At 37.2% G+C, this 18,316-nt stretch overlaps 1 protein-coding gene across 1 annotated transcript in view; it reads left to right on the plus strand.

Moving 5' to 3' along the window:
• The window catches only part of Sh (Potassium voltage-gated channel protein Shaker), a 719,812-nt gene that overhangs the window by 516,117 nt on the left and 185,379 nt on the right, over positions 1-18,316 (plus strand). The window contains exon 5 of the mRNA XM_068225948.1: positions 7,644-8,287. Within this exon, the coding sequence (XP_068082049.1) occupies positions 7,644-8,287 (644 nt within the window). The remainder of the gene's footprint in view (positions 1-7,643; positions 8,288-18,316) is intronic.

An 18,316-nucleotide genomic window follows, 5' to 3' on the forward strand; every position in this document is an offset into this window, starting at 1 on the left:
TTTCTGTACTTTGGCGTGTTTAAAAATCCACCCTGTTACATAACGTGTGTAGTAAAATATTTGTTTCACATCCGAAATACAGCACTTTGTAGGCCTCCGTCATAAACCAGCGACTAGGCATCCCGTTTATCATCAGTGCGTGTGGGACACTTATACGTGGAAAGCACGGTGATGGAGGACAATCTGAAATGTATTTTCTCCATCTGGGATACCTCAGATATTGTATAAAAGGTAGGATATGTCCAACTTGCCGCAGTTTTACAATATATGTTTTATACTATTCGTATTTCTCATGTTTCTCATATATAAATTTCTAATGCAAGTTTACTAACATACTACCATTCCTTTTACTAGTGATTTAACGTCGCGTTGACATCGAAGGTATTCAGCGATTCCTTCCTTTCCACACTTAGCCCTTTCCTATCCCATCGTCGCCAAAATACCTATCTCTGTCGATGTAGAGAGGAGAAATGATTACTGCCTGTTTAAGTGTTGATTGCTAGTGTGGTGTGTTGGCTGAATATGAAGAGGACAAACACAATAACCCAGTCCTCGAACCAGAATAATTAATCAGACGCGATTAAAATAACGACCCAGCCAGGAATTGAATCACGGATCGTCTGAAGCAAAGGCCTCAATGATAACCACATGCAAGGAATCGGACAACTTCCTTTTAAACGTATGCTATTTTTTCTTTCGAAAATATAAACCATGCTTCTACTATATTAATTAGCATGTACTAAAAAACTTTTAACAGCGCATATCGATGGCCTAGATTGAATACCTCGTATCTCAAAAAGTTCTTCTTATCCATTATTTCCCTTAAGACTGATCACGCCTCCCAGCCACACATGAATATGCAGTCCATCAGAACAATGTTCGTTGAGTTTATTTTCCTATGCTGACATGTAAAGGAAAATGAACCTTATAAAAATTATACTCTAGGAGTTAGTAAATATGTCACGCAGACATACTTTCCTGTAGTTCGGTACGGTAAGGTCCATTTTCCTTCACACGTCGACATAGGAATAAAGAACACAACGAACATTGTTCTGATGGACTGCTTATTCGTGTATGGCTGGGAGGCGTAACCAGTCTTAAGGGAAATAATGGATAGGAAGAACTTTGTGAGATACGGGGTTTTCATTCTAGGCCATCGATATGTCAACATGTCCAGGATGAAATGCTCTCCAGGTCCACAAGTCACATTTTAAAAGTTTTCTGCTATTTCAAAAAAGTCTGGTATTGGAAATATTTACATCAACTAGCAATAATGTGACCTTTCATGACAGTTGTATTAATTAATATATTCTCATTAAAAATGATGTTGCTATCGAGATGTCGGTTATTAATCATTCCACGGGTAAACGTACCACACATTCAGGAGCCTCTTACTACTATTTCAGATTATGAAAACAGCATATCGTCGCTGCCGAGACAAAACCTCCTATGTGAAATATTTTAGCTTAGAACTTTGGCAGGTAAGGTTCTGTCATCTAAGGTGCAATATTGTGTGAATATCGTCAAGGCATTCTCGCTCTTCATAATGTATGTGCTGCGCGTCAGTATATCTCCACAAATCTCACATAGGAGGTTTTGTCCCGGCAACGACCATATTCAGCGGATTAGAAGTTATCTGATAACAACGTAAGTGGCTAATCCTAATACCACTCTGAGTATTCGGGAGATAGTGGATTCGAACCCCACTCTCGGCAGCCCTGAAGATATTTTCCGTGGTTTCCCATTTTCACACCAGGCAAATACTGGGGCTGTACCTTAATTAAGGCCACAGCCACTTCCTTCCAACTCCTAGGCCTTTCCTATCCCATCGTCGCCATAAGACCTATCTGTCCCGGTGCGACGTAAAGCCCCCAGCAAAAAAAAATTACACGTATCATTATCGCTCTGATCCGTCAACATCCACTTGAAATAAGCCTTGGTATACTTTATAAGCATATGTAGGCCTTCATTTTCAGTTCTAAAAACCGTTATAAGCATTAAAACACGAGATTTTTGAGCAACAGTAGTAGTGTATAAGTCAAATCCAGGAACTCTACTACAAAGCTATAAAATTACAAATTCTAGAAGTCCATTAATGAGGAGTTCCATAGAGGGACTAGTGTCTATGACGAAAAACACGTTTGTGAATTCCTTCTCTCATTAGAAGTATATTGTATTACCCCACTCAAAGGGCCGGCTATTCTCAAGCTGTTGTATGTTCAGATGGAAATATGTTGATATACCTCATTATTTTTATACCTTGCAGGCCTAGGTTTTGTAAAGTTATTGTGAAGGGAATCCTTCAATCAATTATCGTACACTGTCGGGTAATATAAATGAGAGAATATAAACGCCAAAACATTATTCTGAGGAAATGTTGTAATGTATTTCCCGTAATGAATATATTAAAACATCAACAGTCTTGGCATTTTTGATACAGTTTTTAAATATTTCATAAGAAAGTTATCTTCAAGAATTATTATAACTGAAGGAGATTCAATTGAGTGTAAATGTAGTAACCAGTTTGGCCTAAGCCGACGACTTGTTCATAATGGCAAACCAGGCTGAAAGCGATATAGCATGCAGTAGTAATATAGAAATGAAAAGGTTAGCAGAGGATAGGGTGATAATGAGAGCTGCATCAAACCAGTCTATCGGTGTCTTTCTTTTAAAACCTCGTATGTACCAATGCTTTTCCTACCCATTAAATTCCTTAAGACTAGTCACACCTACCAGCCACATGTTTATATGCAGTCCATCAGAATAATTTTCGTTGTGTTCATTTTCCTAGTTTACTGCGTAAAGGAAAACGAACCTTAAATGAATTATACTGTAGTAGTGCATAAATTCGCCATGCAAACAACATCCTGCAATAAGGTGTGGCAAGGTCCATTTTTCTATTTTCCTTTACCCAATTGCAGATGAAAAATGAACACAAAGAAATTTATTCCGGTGGACAACATATAAATATGTGGCTGGGAGACGTGATCAGTCTTGAGGAATATAATGGGTAAGAAGAGCATTGGAACATACGAGGTTTTAAAAGAAAGCTATCACTATGGACTGTTGACCCAAACACAACATGTTTAAAACCTGAAGTCTAATGCTAGTAATATTGCTCTTCTGCAGGATCGTATTTGGTGAGAAATCTTCCTCTAGCTCTATAGTGCTGGAGATATTCTGACCCAGTCCTTTGTGCATCACAACTTTGATCGCTATCAATATTGCCTTTAACATTTCTCATGGTCATAACTGCAGAATGTAATGAAGTCTAGTATTCTTGCTTATCTGTGTAAATGCGCAGCGATTAACGATGTAATGAATATTACTCTCACAGCGATGCCTTTGCTGGTGAGATGTAGTGTTTACCGTGCACTATGTCTTCTCGTATGTGCTAGAATAAATTTGTTACTTTCATTGATCTGTCTCAGTCTCATCCTTGGCTCTGACAATACGAAAGTGACCGAGGTATGAGCGATGTTAGTAATGCCATTCATTATGCAGACCGTCCCTGTTATGAATGGTGTGAAAATATCACTCATAGGGTCGGTTGGTGCATGCATTTCAGTGGGCTTGGAAGACTGATATGTTATAGCAACTTCCGGCTCGGTAAGGAAAGCAATGGGAAACAACATCACTCCTCATATCCCTAGAGTGCCTCTTCAGTGACGCCTAGGGTAACTATGACAATTGTTGGTGGAGCTGTGGAGGACTAAACTAGCCTTCGGACTGAATAAAAAGAACTCTCACAGCTAATAACAGTTGGATTAATTTCCATAAATATGAAGATTATGATGCTTAGTAAATACTTGAAATGAATGCAGGAGACATACACGAGGATTGGGACATAAGTCACAGGAACTTTTTTTTCTCTCACATTGTCACTGTGCTACCATGCAATGGTCATATCGATTGCTTTCTTTGAAAACCTTGTATGTCCCAATGCCATTCCTACCCAGTATATTCTTTAAGACTGGTCACGCCTCCCAGCCACATATTTATATGCAGTCCATCACAATAAATTTCTTTGTGTTCATTTTCCTGTGCTAAAATGCAAAGGAAAATGAACCTTGAATACATTATACTGTAGGAGTGCGTATATTCGCCATGCAAACAACATCCCTACAGTACGGTATGGTAAAGTCCATTTTCTCTTACACGTAAGCATAGGAAGATGAACTCAATGAAGATTGTTCTGATGGGCTGCATATCCACATGTGGCTGGGAGGCGTGACCAGTCTTAAGGGATATAATGGGTAGGAAGAGCAATGGGACATGCGAGGTTTTAAAAGAAAGCCATCGAAATGTCCTGGAAAGCATGACACTCATAGAACAAGGGCACAGCACGAGTTGGTGGTGTATTGGGCAGGTACCACGCACAGGGCGATGGGACAGCAGTAGTACTGGAACACCCGCCATGCTTACCGGACTTGTCTCCGTGCGATTTTGATCTCATCCCCAAACTGAAAGAACCATTCCGTGAGAGCCGGTTTGGGACACGAGGGGACACTGACAACGCTGTGAAACATGAGATTGCAAAACTCACAGATGGTGAGGCGACAGATATCTGACGTCTCTCGCATCATTGGCAACGAGTTGTGGATAATCTAAGAGACTACGTTTGGGATTCACCGTAAAGGTTACTGTACTCTCTGAGAACGAACTTTATGTAGCACAAAGATTTCCTGGCTAACAGTTTCGTGGCTTTGTATCCTACACCTGGTAAATCTACTCGACATTTTGCATACATTCCCCTGCATCTTACACTCCCCACTTACATCTGTATATATCAATTTGCCTGGTATCTCCCGCATCAGTGCCAATAAAAACAGTTGCAATTACTTTCGCCTCAACCCTCGTACATATCAGAAAGTCTTCTGAAGTGTAGTATTATATGGAAGTGAGACTGGTGTAGAAAGCGAGGTAATAGAAGCCTTTCAAAGTAAGGTGGTGTTATCGAACCATGTTTTAGGTAGGTAGGTGGAGTGAATCGCGAATGACCTGACAGCAAACCAAGTTGGTGAGGGGAGGACGATTAGGTGAAAACTGATCAAAGAACAAATAGATAGATAGATAGATAGATAGATAGATAGATAGATAGATAGATAGATAGATAGATAGGACGCATTTTGGGACACGCAGGACTTGTTCAGTTGATTTTCGAGGAAAGGAAAGTGTGTGTCAAAATAATCAATGGGCTGATGACCCACAAACGGCATAATGGTGTAGCTTTCCTTTCGAAAGCCGGACTGAGTGATTCAGACGGTTAAGCTCTGGTTTTCAGAGCCCAAGTTGGCAGGTTCGATCCCGGCTCAGTTCGGTGATTTTTTAAGGTGCTCAAATATGTCAGCCCCACGTCGGTAGATTAACGGCACGTAAAAGAACTCCCAAGGAACAAAATTCCGGCTTCTCGGCGTCTCCGAAAACCGTAAAAGTAGTTAGTGGGTAAATCCGATATTATTATTATTATTATTATTATTATTATTATTATTATTATTATTATTATTATTATTATTATTATTATTTCTTTTCGAAGTCCGCCTCTGTGGTACAGTGGATAGTGTAATTAGCTGCCATCCCTGGAGACCCGGGTTCGATTCCACGAAATTTTAAAAGCGGTTCGAGAACTGCAATAGGATACACTCAGCCTCGGGAGGTCAACTGATTACAGGGGATTCGATTCCCACCTCAGCCATCCTCAAAGTGACTATCCGTGGTTTGCCTCTTCTCCTCCAGGAAAATGCTGGTATGGTACCTAACTTAAGGCCACGGCAGCTTCCTTCCCTCTTCCTTGTCTATCCCTTCCGAACTTTCCATCCCCCACATGGACACTGTTCAGAATAGCAGGCGAGGCCGCTTGGGCAATTACTGGTCCTCCTTATCGGTTGTATCCCTAAAATACCGCGTATCTGACAATGCTTTTCCTATCCGTTTTATTCCTTAATACTGGTCACGCCTCCCAGCCACATATGGATATGTAGTCCTTAAGAACTATTTTCGTTATGTTCATTTACCTATACCGTCGTTTAAGGGAAAATGAACCTTACCTTACCATACGTTACCGTATGTTAGCATGACGTATTTGCGCACTCCTACAGTAAAATGTATTTAAGGTTAATTTTCCTTTATACATCGGCATAGGAAAATGAGCACAACGAAAATTGTTCTGATGGACTGCATATCCATATGTGGCTGAGAGGCGTGACCAGTCCTAAAGAAAATAATGGGTAGGAAGTGCATTGTCACTTACCCGGTTTTTCACAATCGTTACAGAATTTAACACACACAAAAAATACAAACAGACTGTGTTTTCCTATACTAACATAAATTTAATGCATACTTAATTTAATTTCATACTTTGATGAAGATGCACATAAATATTGGTTAACCTTTCAGCCTGTTGTAAACAAGATAAGGTTTACAAGAACACAACTTATTTATTTGCTTCACACAGAATTCTACAGTATGTACAGGAATAAAACATAAAATTGTCTTGAAGCAAAGTAGATGATTAATCTTGAGAGAGTTTCTGTTTCTATACACTATGTACACTCTGAATGTATTTACACTCACTGCTATCTTGAAAAGATAGTTCTTGGGAAAGATATAGTTCGTGATAGTTGAAAACTATCATTTGCACTAGCATAGATTAGCTAAGAGAGTTCCTTCTAACTTGAAGTGTCTGAGTTCATAAGCCTGTACTAAATGAAAGCTATGTTCACAATTAGAGAATCTAATGTGTGTGTCGGAACTTGAGTGAGCTTGGGGATGTGTGGCATACAACATCGGGGCTCGACATGGATGAAGGAACTGGAAAGTGGAGCAGTGACCTGAGGTGAAACCTCATACTACCAGAATTCCGTCCACCTGGTCGAGACACATTTTTAAGAGGAGTAGCCTCCGTGTTCGACGTTCAGTGTATTCTGGAGCAGGACACTGAGGAGAATCCTCATGAGTGACAGACAGGGAGCTCCTTATATACTGCACACAACGTAACAGACACGCGCACTGAAGACTGCGCGTCGAATCTCGAATGATCCGCATTTGCGTGCGTGCGGCTTGCTGGCGCTGAGCGAAGAGAGCGGAGGACATACAACACAGCCCATTGTTTAACACTGAAATTTCAGTTTTTCCTTTCAAGAATGTATTATTTTTCTCTTATGTGTTCCGGAAAGTCGGGAACATCTGAAGGACAAAACCTAAAAATACTTAATGTTGCGATAATGTCCAATACCACACGCGTAAGTGCTTCCAAACTCTCAAACATGTAAGAAAATGACTCAAAAAGTATAAATTAGTATGAAAAATTCCATATAATGACTAAATAATTACATATAATTTTAGAAAATAACCTAAAAGTGCAAATGGAAAAAATGACCAAATGAATTAACATTTCTACAATGTGGGAACTATGATCAGAATTTCTGTACAAGATAGCAATGTTTATTGTGAACGAATTAAAATAATCCTAGCCCTGGTGATCACACTAACAAAATGTCAACTGCACTCGACACTTCTTCCTTGGTGCACAAATGATTATGGCAATGAGTGCATTTCTGTTTGGTATTTTTGGCTGCAAGGGAAATTAAACTATTTGTTTGTTTCTGAGAACTATGAAATGCATAATTTTGGTTGTGTTTCAGGGAGGATGAGGGCTTCATCAAGGAGGAGGAGAAGCCGCTACCGTCGCACGAGTTCCAGCGTAAGGTGTGGCTGCTCTTCGAGTACCCGGAGAGCTCGCAGGCTGCCCGCGTCGTGGCCATCATCTCTGTGTTCGTCATCCTCCTGTCCATCGTGATCTTCTGTCTGGAGACGCTGCCCGAGTTTAAGCACTACAAGGTGTTCAACACCACTACCAACGGCACGAAGATCGAGGAGGACGAAGTGCCCGATATCACGGACCCCTTCTTCCTCATCGAGACTATCTGTATCATCTGGTTCACGTTCGAACTGTCAGTGCGTTTCCTCGCCTGTCCAAATAAACTTAATTTCTTCCGGGACGTGATGAACATCATCGACATCATCGCGATCATTCCGTACTTCATCACGCTAGCGACCGTGGTGGCCGAGGAGGAGAACACGCTCAATGTGGTGCGGGCGCCGGTCAGCCCGCAGGACAAGAGCACCAACCAGGCCATGTCGCTAGCTATTCTAAGAGTGATTAGGTTAGTGCGAGTGTTCCGAATATTTAAGTTGTCCCGACACTCCAAGGGGCTTCAAATCCTCGGGCGAACTTTGAAGGCCTCCATGCGGGAACTCGGATTGCTCATATTTTTCTTGTTCATAGGTGAGTACAAAAGAAAAATCTCGACCGATACATCATTATTTTCACGTAGACAGCTTCAGACTATTCTGTATAATTTAATTTCAGTGATATATACTAAAAATAATGTCAAATATTTTGTTTTATATCATACATTCAACTATGAACTGGTATTGATAATAAATAAAAAAGTGGTGTGAAAATCATATGCATGATTTGCTCTTAACATATTGCAATTTATTGATATTGAAATAGTTTAATGACGGCATGTTTTGTAATATTTTAGCCAATGGCTAGAGTCTAATACTCTCAAACTTTGTATGGAATTTGTTGTTTGCATGGCTAGTTACTCAGCGAAGGTTTCATCATATGATTCACCTGTATATGTGCTCTTTTCCTGGAGCCTCTGAAGAGCAATGCTGTAGCTGTACTTCAAGGAGATCGTGGTTCAGTGTCATCCGTTGCTGAAGAAGTGGCATCTCATCTGATGGCTGGTGTGCTGGCTTCAGTTGTCCGGCATAGGCACACATTAATGGCTTGGGAAAAGAGTCATTAACAAGGAGAAGTTTGGAAACCATGTTACGTTAAAAGTATATGATTACCTAATTTGATGCTTTAATTGGCATCTATACTCAGAGACATATATTTGAGTGTTGGAATTCCAAATTAAAGTAACTGGAAAGTTAATTCCTAAAATTTGTTCATTTAGTGAGGTCAGCACTTATTTTACGACTGAAATTATTTTTACTACGTAATATGGTTTCTACTGCAACTGATCTCCATATCCTTGAAAACATATTCTGATTGTATTAAGATACATTTTTTACATGACATCGAGTAGTTACCAGGAAATTAATTATTTTCGAAATATAGGGTTAAAGTAATAGTCCTCACAGGACTCTGAACACATTGCTTGGCACTTAACTTACAAAATATTGCTATAAGCTTCACTTTTCTATGGACGCAGAAATAAATCATAACAGTTCCCTACGAGGCAATATGATCGAACACTTCGCAATCAACAGAGCAGATCAGGTCAGTTTATTGCTCTGTATGTAGATTATCCCCCTTAATAAAAAATTTCCTAATGCTGATTTTGATGCCATGCTTGATATTTTGTAACAAATACACATGCGTAGTACTCATGCAATACAGAGTTGCATAATTGCATAACTTGATTATTATTATTATTATTATTATTATTATTATTATTATTATTATTAAATACATTGAAATTGGGAGATATTCCAATAGCAAAGCATCCATACAATAACACAGAAACGAAATTAAATTAAAACGCGCATTACATAACGACAAATATATAATAAGAAACTACACCAAAACCAGAAATGATATAATAACGAAAGTGGATAACTGGAAAAGGCATGACAAATATAAAAAACGGAAAATTAAAGAAAAGTAATTCACACAAAATTTACAAAAATATCCCATTACAAGTATCATATCATAGCATAATAACTGCAGCGCGCGTGCCTAGTAATTCGCACACGATTTACAGATTATAGTTAAAATATTTCATTACAAATAACGAAACATAATAATTACCAAGAAATAGCATAGAAGTTCATACAGAATTTAAATAACTCTGAATCCTTAACATTAGACGATTCAGAGTACATTGATCTGTACAATGACTTACTAGCAAAGTAACATTGCATTCACAACACCATCACATAGGGTAGTATGTTATACAGAATTATCAGGATACTGAAATATTTACTGGAAGCATTTAATGTTTTATGATAAAAGGCTGTAAAAAAAACTGCTTATAATCAATTCCATTTAACAATTCCCCAATGTACAACCTAACATTTACCTAATTTGTTTTACCTTCCTTCTTTTAGTTTACGTAATTGTATAACCAGAGTGTTCAACTCTCCCCAAGCTTAGTCTTACAGGCATCGTACGGTAGGCTACTTGGTACATAATCATGCGTTTTCCTTCTCGTCTACAATCCATTTTCTTCATCATTCTCGTCACACTTCTTCCATAATTAAAATCATTAGTAGTGATTCTTGCAGATTTTCTATAAGAATCTATAAGATTCAATCAAACCGTTAATCTCGAACAAGATTTGAAATCATATAAAGGTAGTAGCTGTAATATTTGGCTACTAGTAGGCACAAAATTTCCCTTCGTAAACCGTTGTTCAACGAAGGAAATGTTTCACAAACACACTTATATCCTCTATATCATATATCGGTAGTACTAAGGTAACAGTTAATTCTCTCCGTTTATGTGAAAAATAATGATATTCACACTCATTTACTGGATAAAGAATGTTAATAAAATGTAATATGGCATTTTTGTACAGGTGTACTGTAGGTACATGAGTGTAGCTGTTTTAACACTAAACATTTGAAGGATTAGATTACGAGTAAATTTAGACAAACAGTAAACTATGCACTCAATAGGATTTAAATGTTGTAGGAGAAGTAACAGAAATACCTTTATGACAAATATACTATTGATACGAATAAAGTGAACGTAATTCGTTGAGTTGAGAAACAAGCAATGTTAATCATTACGCTCTAGTTCAGTGAGAAAAGCAACGGAAACATACAACATCCCACATCCCTAGAATGTCTGTTCAGTGAATCCTGGACAATCTACGACAGTTGATGGCGGAGCTTTTGAGGATCAAACCAGCCTTCGGATGAATACTCAACATACATACATACATACATACATACATACATACATACATACATACATACATACATACATACATACATACATACATACATACATACATACATACATGTATACAATATTGTTCTCGGTTTGCCGTTAAATACATACTAATGGCTAGGCATTATACATTCATATTTAAGTACATTACAAACATAATACTTAACTACTCATTACAATTAAAATCGATAAATTCTTCAAAATCAACAGAGTCACATATTTACTGGAGTATGAACATGCAAAATTTGGTCCAGAATGTAACTCAGAAAATTACCTAGCATTTTCATGCTAGTAACTCAATCTGAATGAGGTGTAGATGAAGGATCTGCATACTGTATGCGTTATGATTTAGCTCTACCTCATACAAACTCACGTATAACAACTTAGCAATTTTAAACCGTTGGTAGAAGAAAGAATGGAAATGCACCAATTTATAGAATATTGTTTACTGATGGTGAAGTTTATATTCCATCCACGTATGGCAATTCTCTTTAGGCCTAATTTTTATTATTCTCCTACAATGTACGACATTGAAATGACTGTCCTTTTGTTGAATTTTGTCTGCCCTATATTCATTAAATTTGATATGATATGAAACGTAATAAGTGAACTGGCAACCAGAGCATATCAAGTTCCGGATTTCCTTGAATATCCATCAGCATGGCACATCAACACTTATGTCAAATACTTAGAAACTCTTTTTTAACGTATGATATTTCTTCACTAAATCTGAACAGTTGTGTAATTAGAGGCATATCGTGTGCAATCACTGAGGTTATCTTTAATACTACTTGGACATATGAATAACGTTTTTACGTATATTCTGTCGTGTTGAAATCCTGTTTCTATTTAATAGCCGTAATTATTACTCATTGTTGCTATTAATACATTCATACGTTACCTATTTCAAACCCATATTGCAAACATTTCTTTATGAGAATTTAACAATTCTAACTCTAAGGTACATTATGATTTCGATAATGATGAGTTCCCTGTTACACAACAATAAATTATAAGACTTATAAAACGAGATTTTAAATACGGGTATCCAAATATGAAAATCTGTTACCAATATAATTATACAATACAATGAACAGAAGATAATTTCAACAAAGAACGATAATATTATAAGCAATTAAGAATCAATTAAAGACGAAAAGAAAGCTAAAATTGCTACTACTCACTCTGTTTCTTCTACAATAGAATGTATATATTCTGCTCATTTACATCCAAAGCATATATAACCCTACATTACGGCATAACTTATTTCTTCAACCATCTTATCGAAAATGACACCATTATTAATTAACGAATGCTATGTTATTATTTAAAATGGTGAAAAATTAACTTTCCTATACAGTGTTCCAACTCATTCATAAATACAGGCTTATATGTTATTAGAAGTTGGACAACCAACTTCTAATACCACGTATCTTCCAATTCTGTTCCTATCCATTATTTCCGTTAAAACTGGCCACTCTTCCCATGCACATACGGATATCGTTGGCTTTCTTTTAAAACCTCGTATGTCCCATTACGTTCCTTAAGACTGGTCACGCAGCCTAGCCACGTATTTAAATGCAGTCCATGAGAAAAAATGTCGTTGTGTTTTTGTCCTGTGCTAACGTGTAAAGGAAAATGGACCTTACCATACCGTATTGTAGGGATGTTGTTTGCATGGCGAATTTGTGCACTCCTACAGTATGATGCATTTAAGGTTCGCTTTCTTTTACACGACGGCACAGGAAAATGAATACAACGAAAATTATCCAGATGGACTGCATATAAATATGTGTCTGGGAGGCGTGACCAGTCTTAAGGAATATCGTCGCTTCACCGGTAAAACGTTGTATTCCACAATACTCTTCCTATCCATTATTCTCCTTAAGACTGGTCACGCCTCCCAGCCACATATGGATACGCAGTCCATCAGAACAATGTCCGTTGTGTTTGTTTTCCTATGTCGACGATTAAACGAAAATGAACCTTACATGCATTGTACACTAGGAGTGCATAAATACGTAATGCAAACGTACATTCCTACAGTACGGTACTGTAAGGTTCATTTTCCTTTACACATGGGCATAGGAAAATGAACACAACAAAATTTGTTCTGATGGACTGCATATCCTTACGTGGCTGGGAGGCGTGACCAGTCTTAAGGAGAATAATTGATAGGAAGAGCTTTGTGGAATACAACCTTTTACCGGCCGAGCGACGATATAATACGTAGGAAGAGTATTGGGACATACGAGGTTTTAAAAGGAAGTGTAAAGAAAAATGAACTCTAAATGCATTATTCTAGGTAAATGCGTCATGCTAACACATATTACTACAGTACGGTACGGTAAGTTTCGTTTCCCTTTACGGTAACCATAGGAAAACGAAACACAACGAAAATTGTTATGATGGACTGCATATCCACAAATGACTGGGAGGCGTGGCCAGACTAAAAGGAAATAATGGATAAGAAGAGCATTGCCAGACACGTGGTATTACAACTAGGCCGTCGATCTAGTAATTTAATAACTAACATTTATTATATGCATTCATGTCAAAATGGTTTATACCAATTAGAAACATTTTATAGCAACACAAGTTGAAGAAAACCACTCACAGAAAATAATGTTACATTTGATTCAAATATTCAGCGGCGTCATTAGATATTAACCCTTGGGTAGGAAATCCTAAATGTCACTTGAGCAATTTATTCTTTGAAATAAAGATATAGTTTTTATTTTAACTAGAAATCTTAGAAACTATTGTAACTTATGAGATGGAAAAAGGTATTATTCTTAAGAACACAAGTACACTATGCCAACCGGTTCTGCAAACTCGAGTGTTCTAGTTGGTAAAATAAAACTACGACGTATTCATTTATTTCAACATAGCACACATTTGATTGCAAACCAGCAAATTGACTCACCAAAAGAGAACCACCGTGTTACACCAGCAGACAACAATTTTAGTTGCCAATGTACTGTGTTTCTCATTCTTTGAATGAAAAAGTAGCCACTTTTCGTTGTCAACACGGTCAAGGGAGTTTTGGTGCACATAAAAACCTGCCACATGATATAGTCCCTCTTCACTCACAGTAGATCGCAAATATGTTTTCAAGCGACAAAGAACACTAAAATGTGTTTCTGTTTCACGGCTTGAATTCGGTATAACCAGCGGCAGTCGAAGAAGTTTATTCATATTACAAATTTAATATCTCTCCTCCATGTTGACCTCACAGAAAGCGAACACTGGTTCCGTAACTCTAGAAATGCTCTTCTTCCTCAAGAATAACCTGATCTTTAAATCTAAAGATGCTATGTCAATCTCCGGACGTAAACTGAGATCAACGCCGTTTGCCTCCGTTAGTTACTAATCGATGTTTTTCTTTTAAAACCTCGTAATTTCCAGTGCACGTCCTGCCCATTATAGTCCCTATGACTGGTCACGCATCTCAGCCACTTATGTATATGCAGTCCTCCAGAATAATTTTGGTTGTGTTCATTTTCCTATGCTAACGTGTAAAGGAAAATGGACCTTATCATACCGTATTGTAGGGACGTTGTTTGCATGGTGAATGTACGCATTTCTACAGTATAATATATTTAAGGTTAATTTTCCTTTAAATTTTAGCATAGGAAAATGAACACAACAAAAGTTATTCTGATTGACTGCATATTTATATGTGGCTAGGAGGCGTGGTCAGGCTTTCGGAATATAATGGGTAGGATAAGCATTGGGTTACCGAGGTTTTAAAAGGAAGTCATCGGTATTTTCCAAGGCAGTAGTTACCAGCACAGTTTCAACTTGCCACTACCGCCTGATAATCCACAATTAGTCATCAGAATCTAGAAGATGAGTGAGCCTTACCTTCTTGCTCGACATACGCAAGAGTAGGACTGTTTCATTATGGATGTTATACTGTAATTCATCCAATCTCCATTTAGTATTGAAGAAGAATAATAAAACATTGACATGAGACACGGCACAGAAAATCATTGGGTGGGATACATCCCATCGAACCCTCCTCCAAAGATACCCATGACTATACATTTTTAAACTCCTCTGGTTACACCAAAATATCAAGAATTGTAACCATCTTGTAGCAACACAACAGTTGCAAATTTAGAGAATAATTAACCAGATTAGGTAGGAAATTCACACAACTGTTTTGTTATGAATTGTTATTCAATCCACAAATGTAAAAGTAATTGGTATGCGTACCGTTTCATGTGTTCTTATAAATGTGAAGTTAATTATTCTTCTCTGTTGATTGTCATTGTCGATTTTGTATCTTAAACAATGAGGTATTGTTTAATATTGCTTTATTGTATCATTAATTACCTGTTTATAGTAGAAATCTAGTTTGTAGTTCTGAATATTCCTTCTTTTTCTTGCAAGTAAGTTATAAGATGCTTTGAGTAAGTTCATGTATAATAAAATATCCATAATGCCATGAAAAGTTAGACGAATGTTGTGGTAATCCTCATGTATTAACTCACGAGCAAAGAGTAGTTGTAACTCTATGGAAGGCACAAATTGGATGGAAACAGCCAACGTGTTTAATACATTTCTTCACCTTTGGTATTTATTACTTTACAGATGATAGGTCTATAATACACAACTGTGACTGTTCAGCGCATTTATTTCCAATGAGGCTATTATTATTATCCTTTTTACATTACATTCATTTTCTTTTTACGGTCTTCGTTAAAAAATCACAAGAATATTCAAAGTATTGCTTAGCCCCTTCAATAAGATTTTGTTACTTCTATGATTTTTAACCCCATCCTGTTCTAGTTTACATGAACATTTTTCAATTATTATTATTATGTTTAGTTGACTCAGGTGTGAATTGCAATCCCTGTATTGTTACGGAAGTATTATTTTAAATCGATGGCCTTCTTTTAAAACCTCGTACGTCCCAGTGAACTTAATACCCATTCTATTCCTTTAGACTGGTCACCCCTCCCAGTCACATATTTATATGCAATCCTTCACAATAATTTTCGTTGTGTTCATTTTCCTATGGTAACGTGGTAAAGGAAAATGGACCTTGCCATACCGTACTGTGGAGATGTTCTTTGCATAGCGAATTTACGCCCTCGTACAGTATAATGTATTTAAGGTTCATTTTCATGTCCATGTCAGCATACAAAAGTTAAAACAACGAAAATTATTCTGATGGACTGCATACAGATATGTGGCTGGGAGGCGTGACCAGTCTTAAGGAATATAATGGGTAGAAAGTGCATTGGGACATACGAGGTTTCAAAAGAAGGTCATCGAAATAACCTTATCATATACACATAAAATATTTACGTAATGCAGCATTGGATTGAGATTCCTGTCATTCGTCTGTCCGCGTAGGGCATATAACAACTAGAATTCACTTTCTTCATGGTAAGTGTCTATTGCAATGATTTTCAGAATCTAGCTAGAAAATTATATTCATAAAGAATTCTTATAATTCATATCCCTGATATGGTGTTATAATAGTATCGTAATTTATTAATTGTTCAGTTCACAAAAGTTATAAATACTCTCATCTGGCATTATGACGAGGCCATAATTGTAATTATGTGCTCAGATATAATTTTGCGTTGAATTGTGTATTGTTTCTTAAAACAAAAAGGAATGAACATATGGTATTGTGTAAGTTTCTAACAGATACATCTGTCTCAGAAGCAACTGAACCTTTGGATATAATGTATGTTGTGGGGATCCACAGGGGTTTTATCTACATTTTTGCCAGAAAGTTTAGGGACACGCCATAATTTGAACATAGGGGACCCTGTCTCTATACTGTTAGATTAAATAGCAATGTTTTTAGATGTTAACTAACAATGGGACACGAGTATTTGTTTCACACAAAACACGGCATTTCTACGACTATTGGCCCTCCTTCTACAAAATTTTATAGAACTTTAAGCAAACAAAACATGTTGACATTTTTGACAATCAAATGCAAAATTACTGAATAACTAATTATGATGCAATTTTGATTTATTGCTGGATTGCTTCTAACACTTTATATTATAAATTTGTAAGGATAAAATATGCCTTGAAAATTATTTCGTAAATTACCAAGCATTTTCTGAGTTTTGTTTATTCTAGACAAGGGTGGGAAATTCATAGTATGCGTTGTTTGATAAAACATTTGAAAAATGAACCCAGCGAAAATTGTTCTGATGGGACGTAGATCCATATGTAGCTGAGACGTATGACCAGTCTTGAGGGAAATAACAGATGGGAAAATCATTGGGAGATACGAGGTTTTTGAAGTAAGCCATATAAGCGGCATGGCTAATATATCCCCTTATTACAAAAAACACATTTGGCATATTTTGGCACTTTTCCCCTTTTCCATCTTTGGTCCTCAATTCAGTAGTAAATCAAAATGGCGTCACAATGAGTTATTCAGTAATTTTGCATTTTACTGTCAATAAAGTCAATGTTTTACGCTATCTATAACATTTTCTGGAAGGAGTACCCACAGTCGTAGAAGCGCCTTGTTTAGGCGAAACAAATACTCGTGTCCCATTGTTAGTGAACACCTAAAACATAGTTATTTAATCTAACAATATAGGGACAGGTTCCTCTATGTTCAAATTACAGTATTGTGTGTCCCTAAACATTTTAGCAAAACTGTACATGGGAGATGAATTATATTCTGATAATAATTCAAATTAAGTCTGATAAAAAATGCATATGAAGAACATATGATACCACGCGTCCATTCTTTTGTGACTATATATATAAATTCCAAAATTGTGTCATCTAGTAAGAAACGCAAAAGTAATATCTGAGAAAATGTGCATTATTTTGCAAATATGTTTAATGAACTTTTTTTCAGAAAATGGTGCTAAGTGCTCTTTGTTTTGCATAGCATGTAAGAATAACTCATAGTTACGATTTAAACTATCAAGCGATGATGACTTGTATGAGCATGATGTGTGTATGTACCTGTCATTTCCAGAACTAGTTTAATTAAAATATTAATTGCACTAATTCTGAAAATGACATGGAAGTGTTCGATGTACAGGTGACACTGCTTCTTACTTAGTCACTTGTTGTGTGCCGGGCATTCAGACTGTCTGGCAACATGGCCTCTCAGTTACCTTGGCACACCAGATGACGTAACGACCGAGGTTCTGGCTGACATCCAGTCACATGTCGACCTCTAAGCTGCGTGCCATCGTTACCATGGAGACGTGGGAAGCTGGCACGCGACACCACCAGATGTAACAGAACGACTTAGTAATTACTCGTCCTGCATGCCACTAACTAACTTATCAATAGTGTTTATTAATATTTCAGAAAACAATTTCGTAACCATATGCA

This window comes from Anabrus simplex, chromosome 2 (genome assembly GCF_040414725.1).
Source record: "Anabrus simplex isolate iqAnaSimp1 chromosome 2, ASM4041472v1, whole genome shotgun sequence".
Taxonomy (NCBI): domain Eukaryota; kingdom Metazoa; phylum Arthropoda; class Insecta; order Orthoptera; family Tettigoniidae; genus Anabrus; species Anabrus simplex.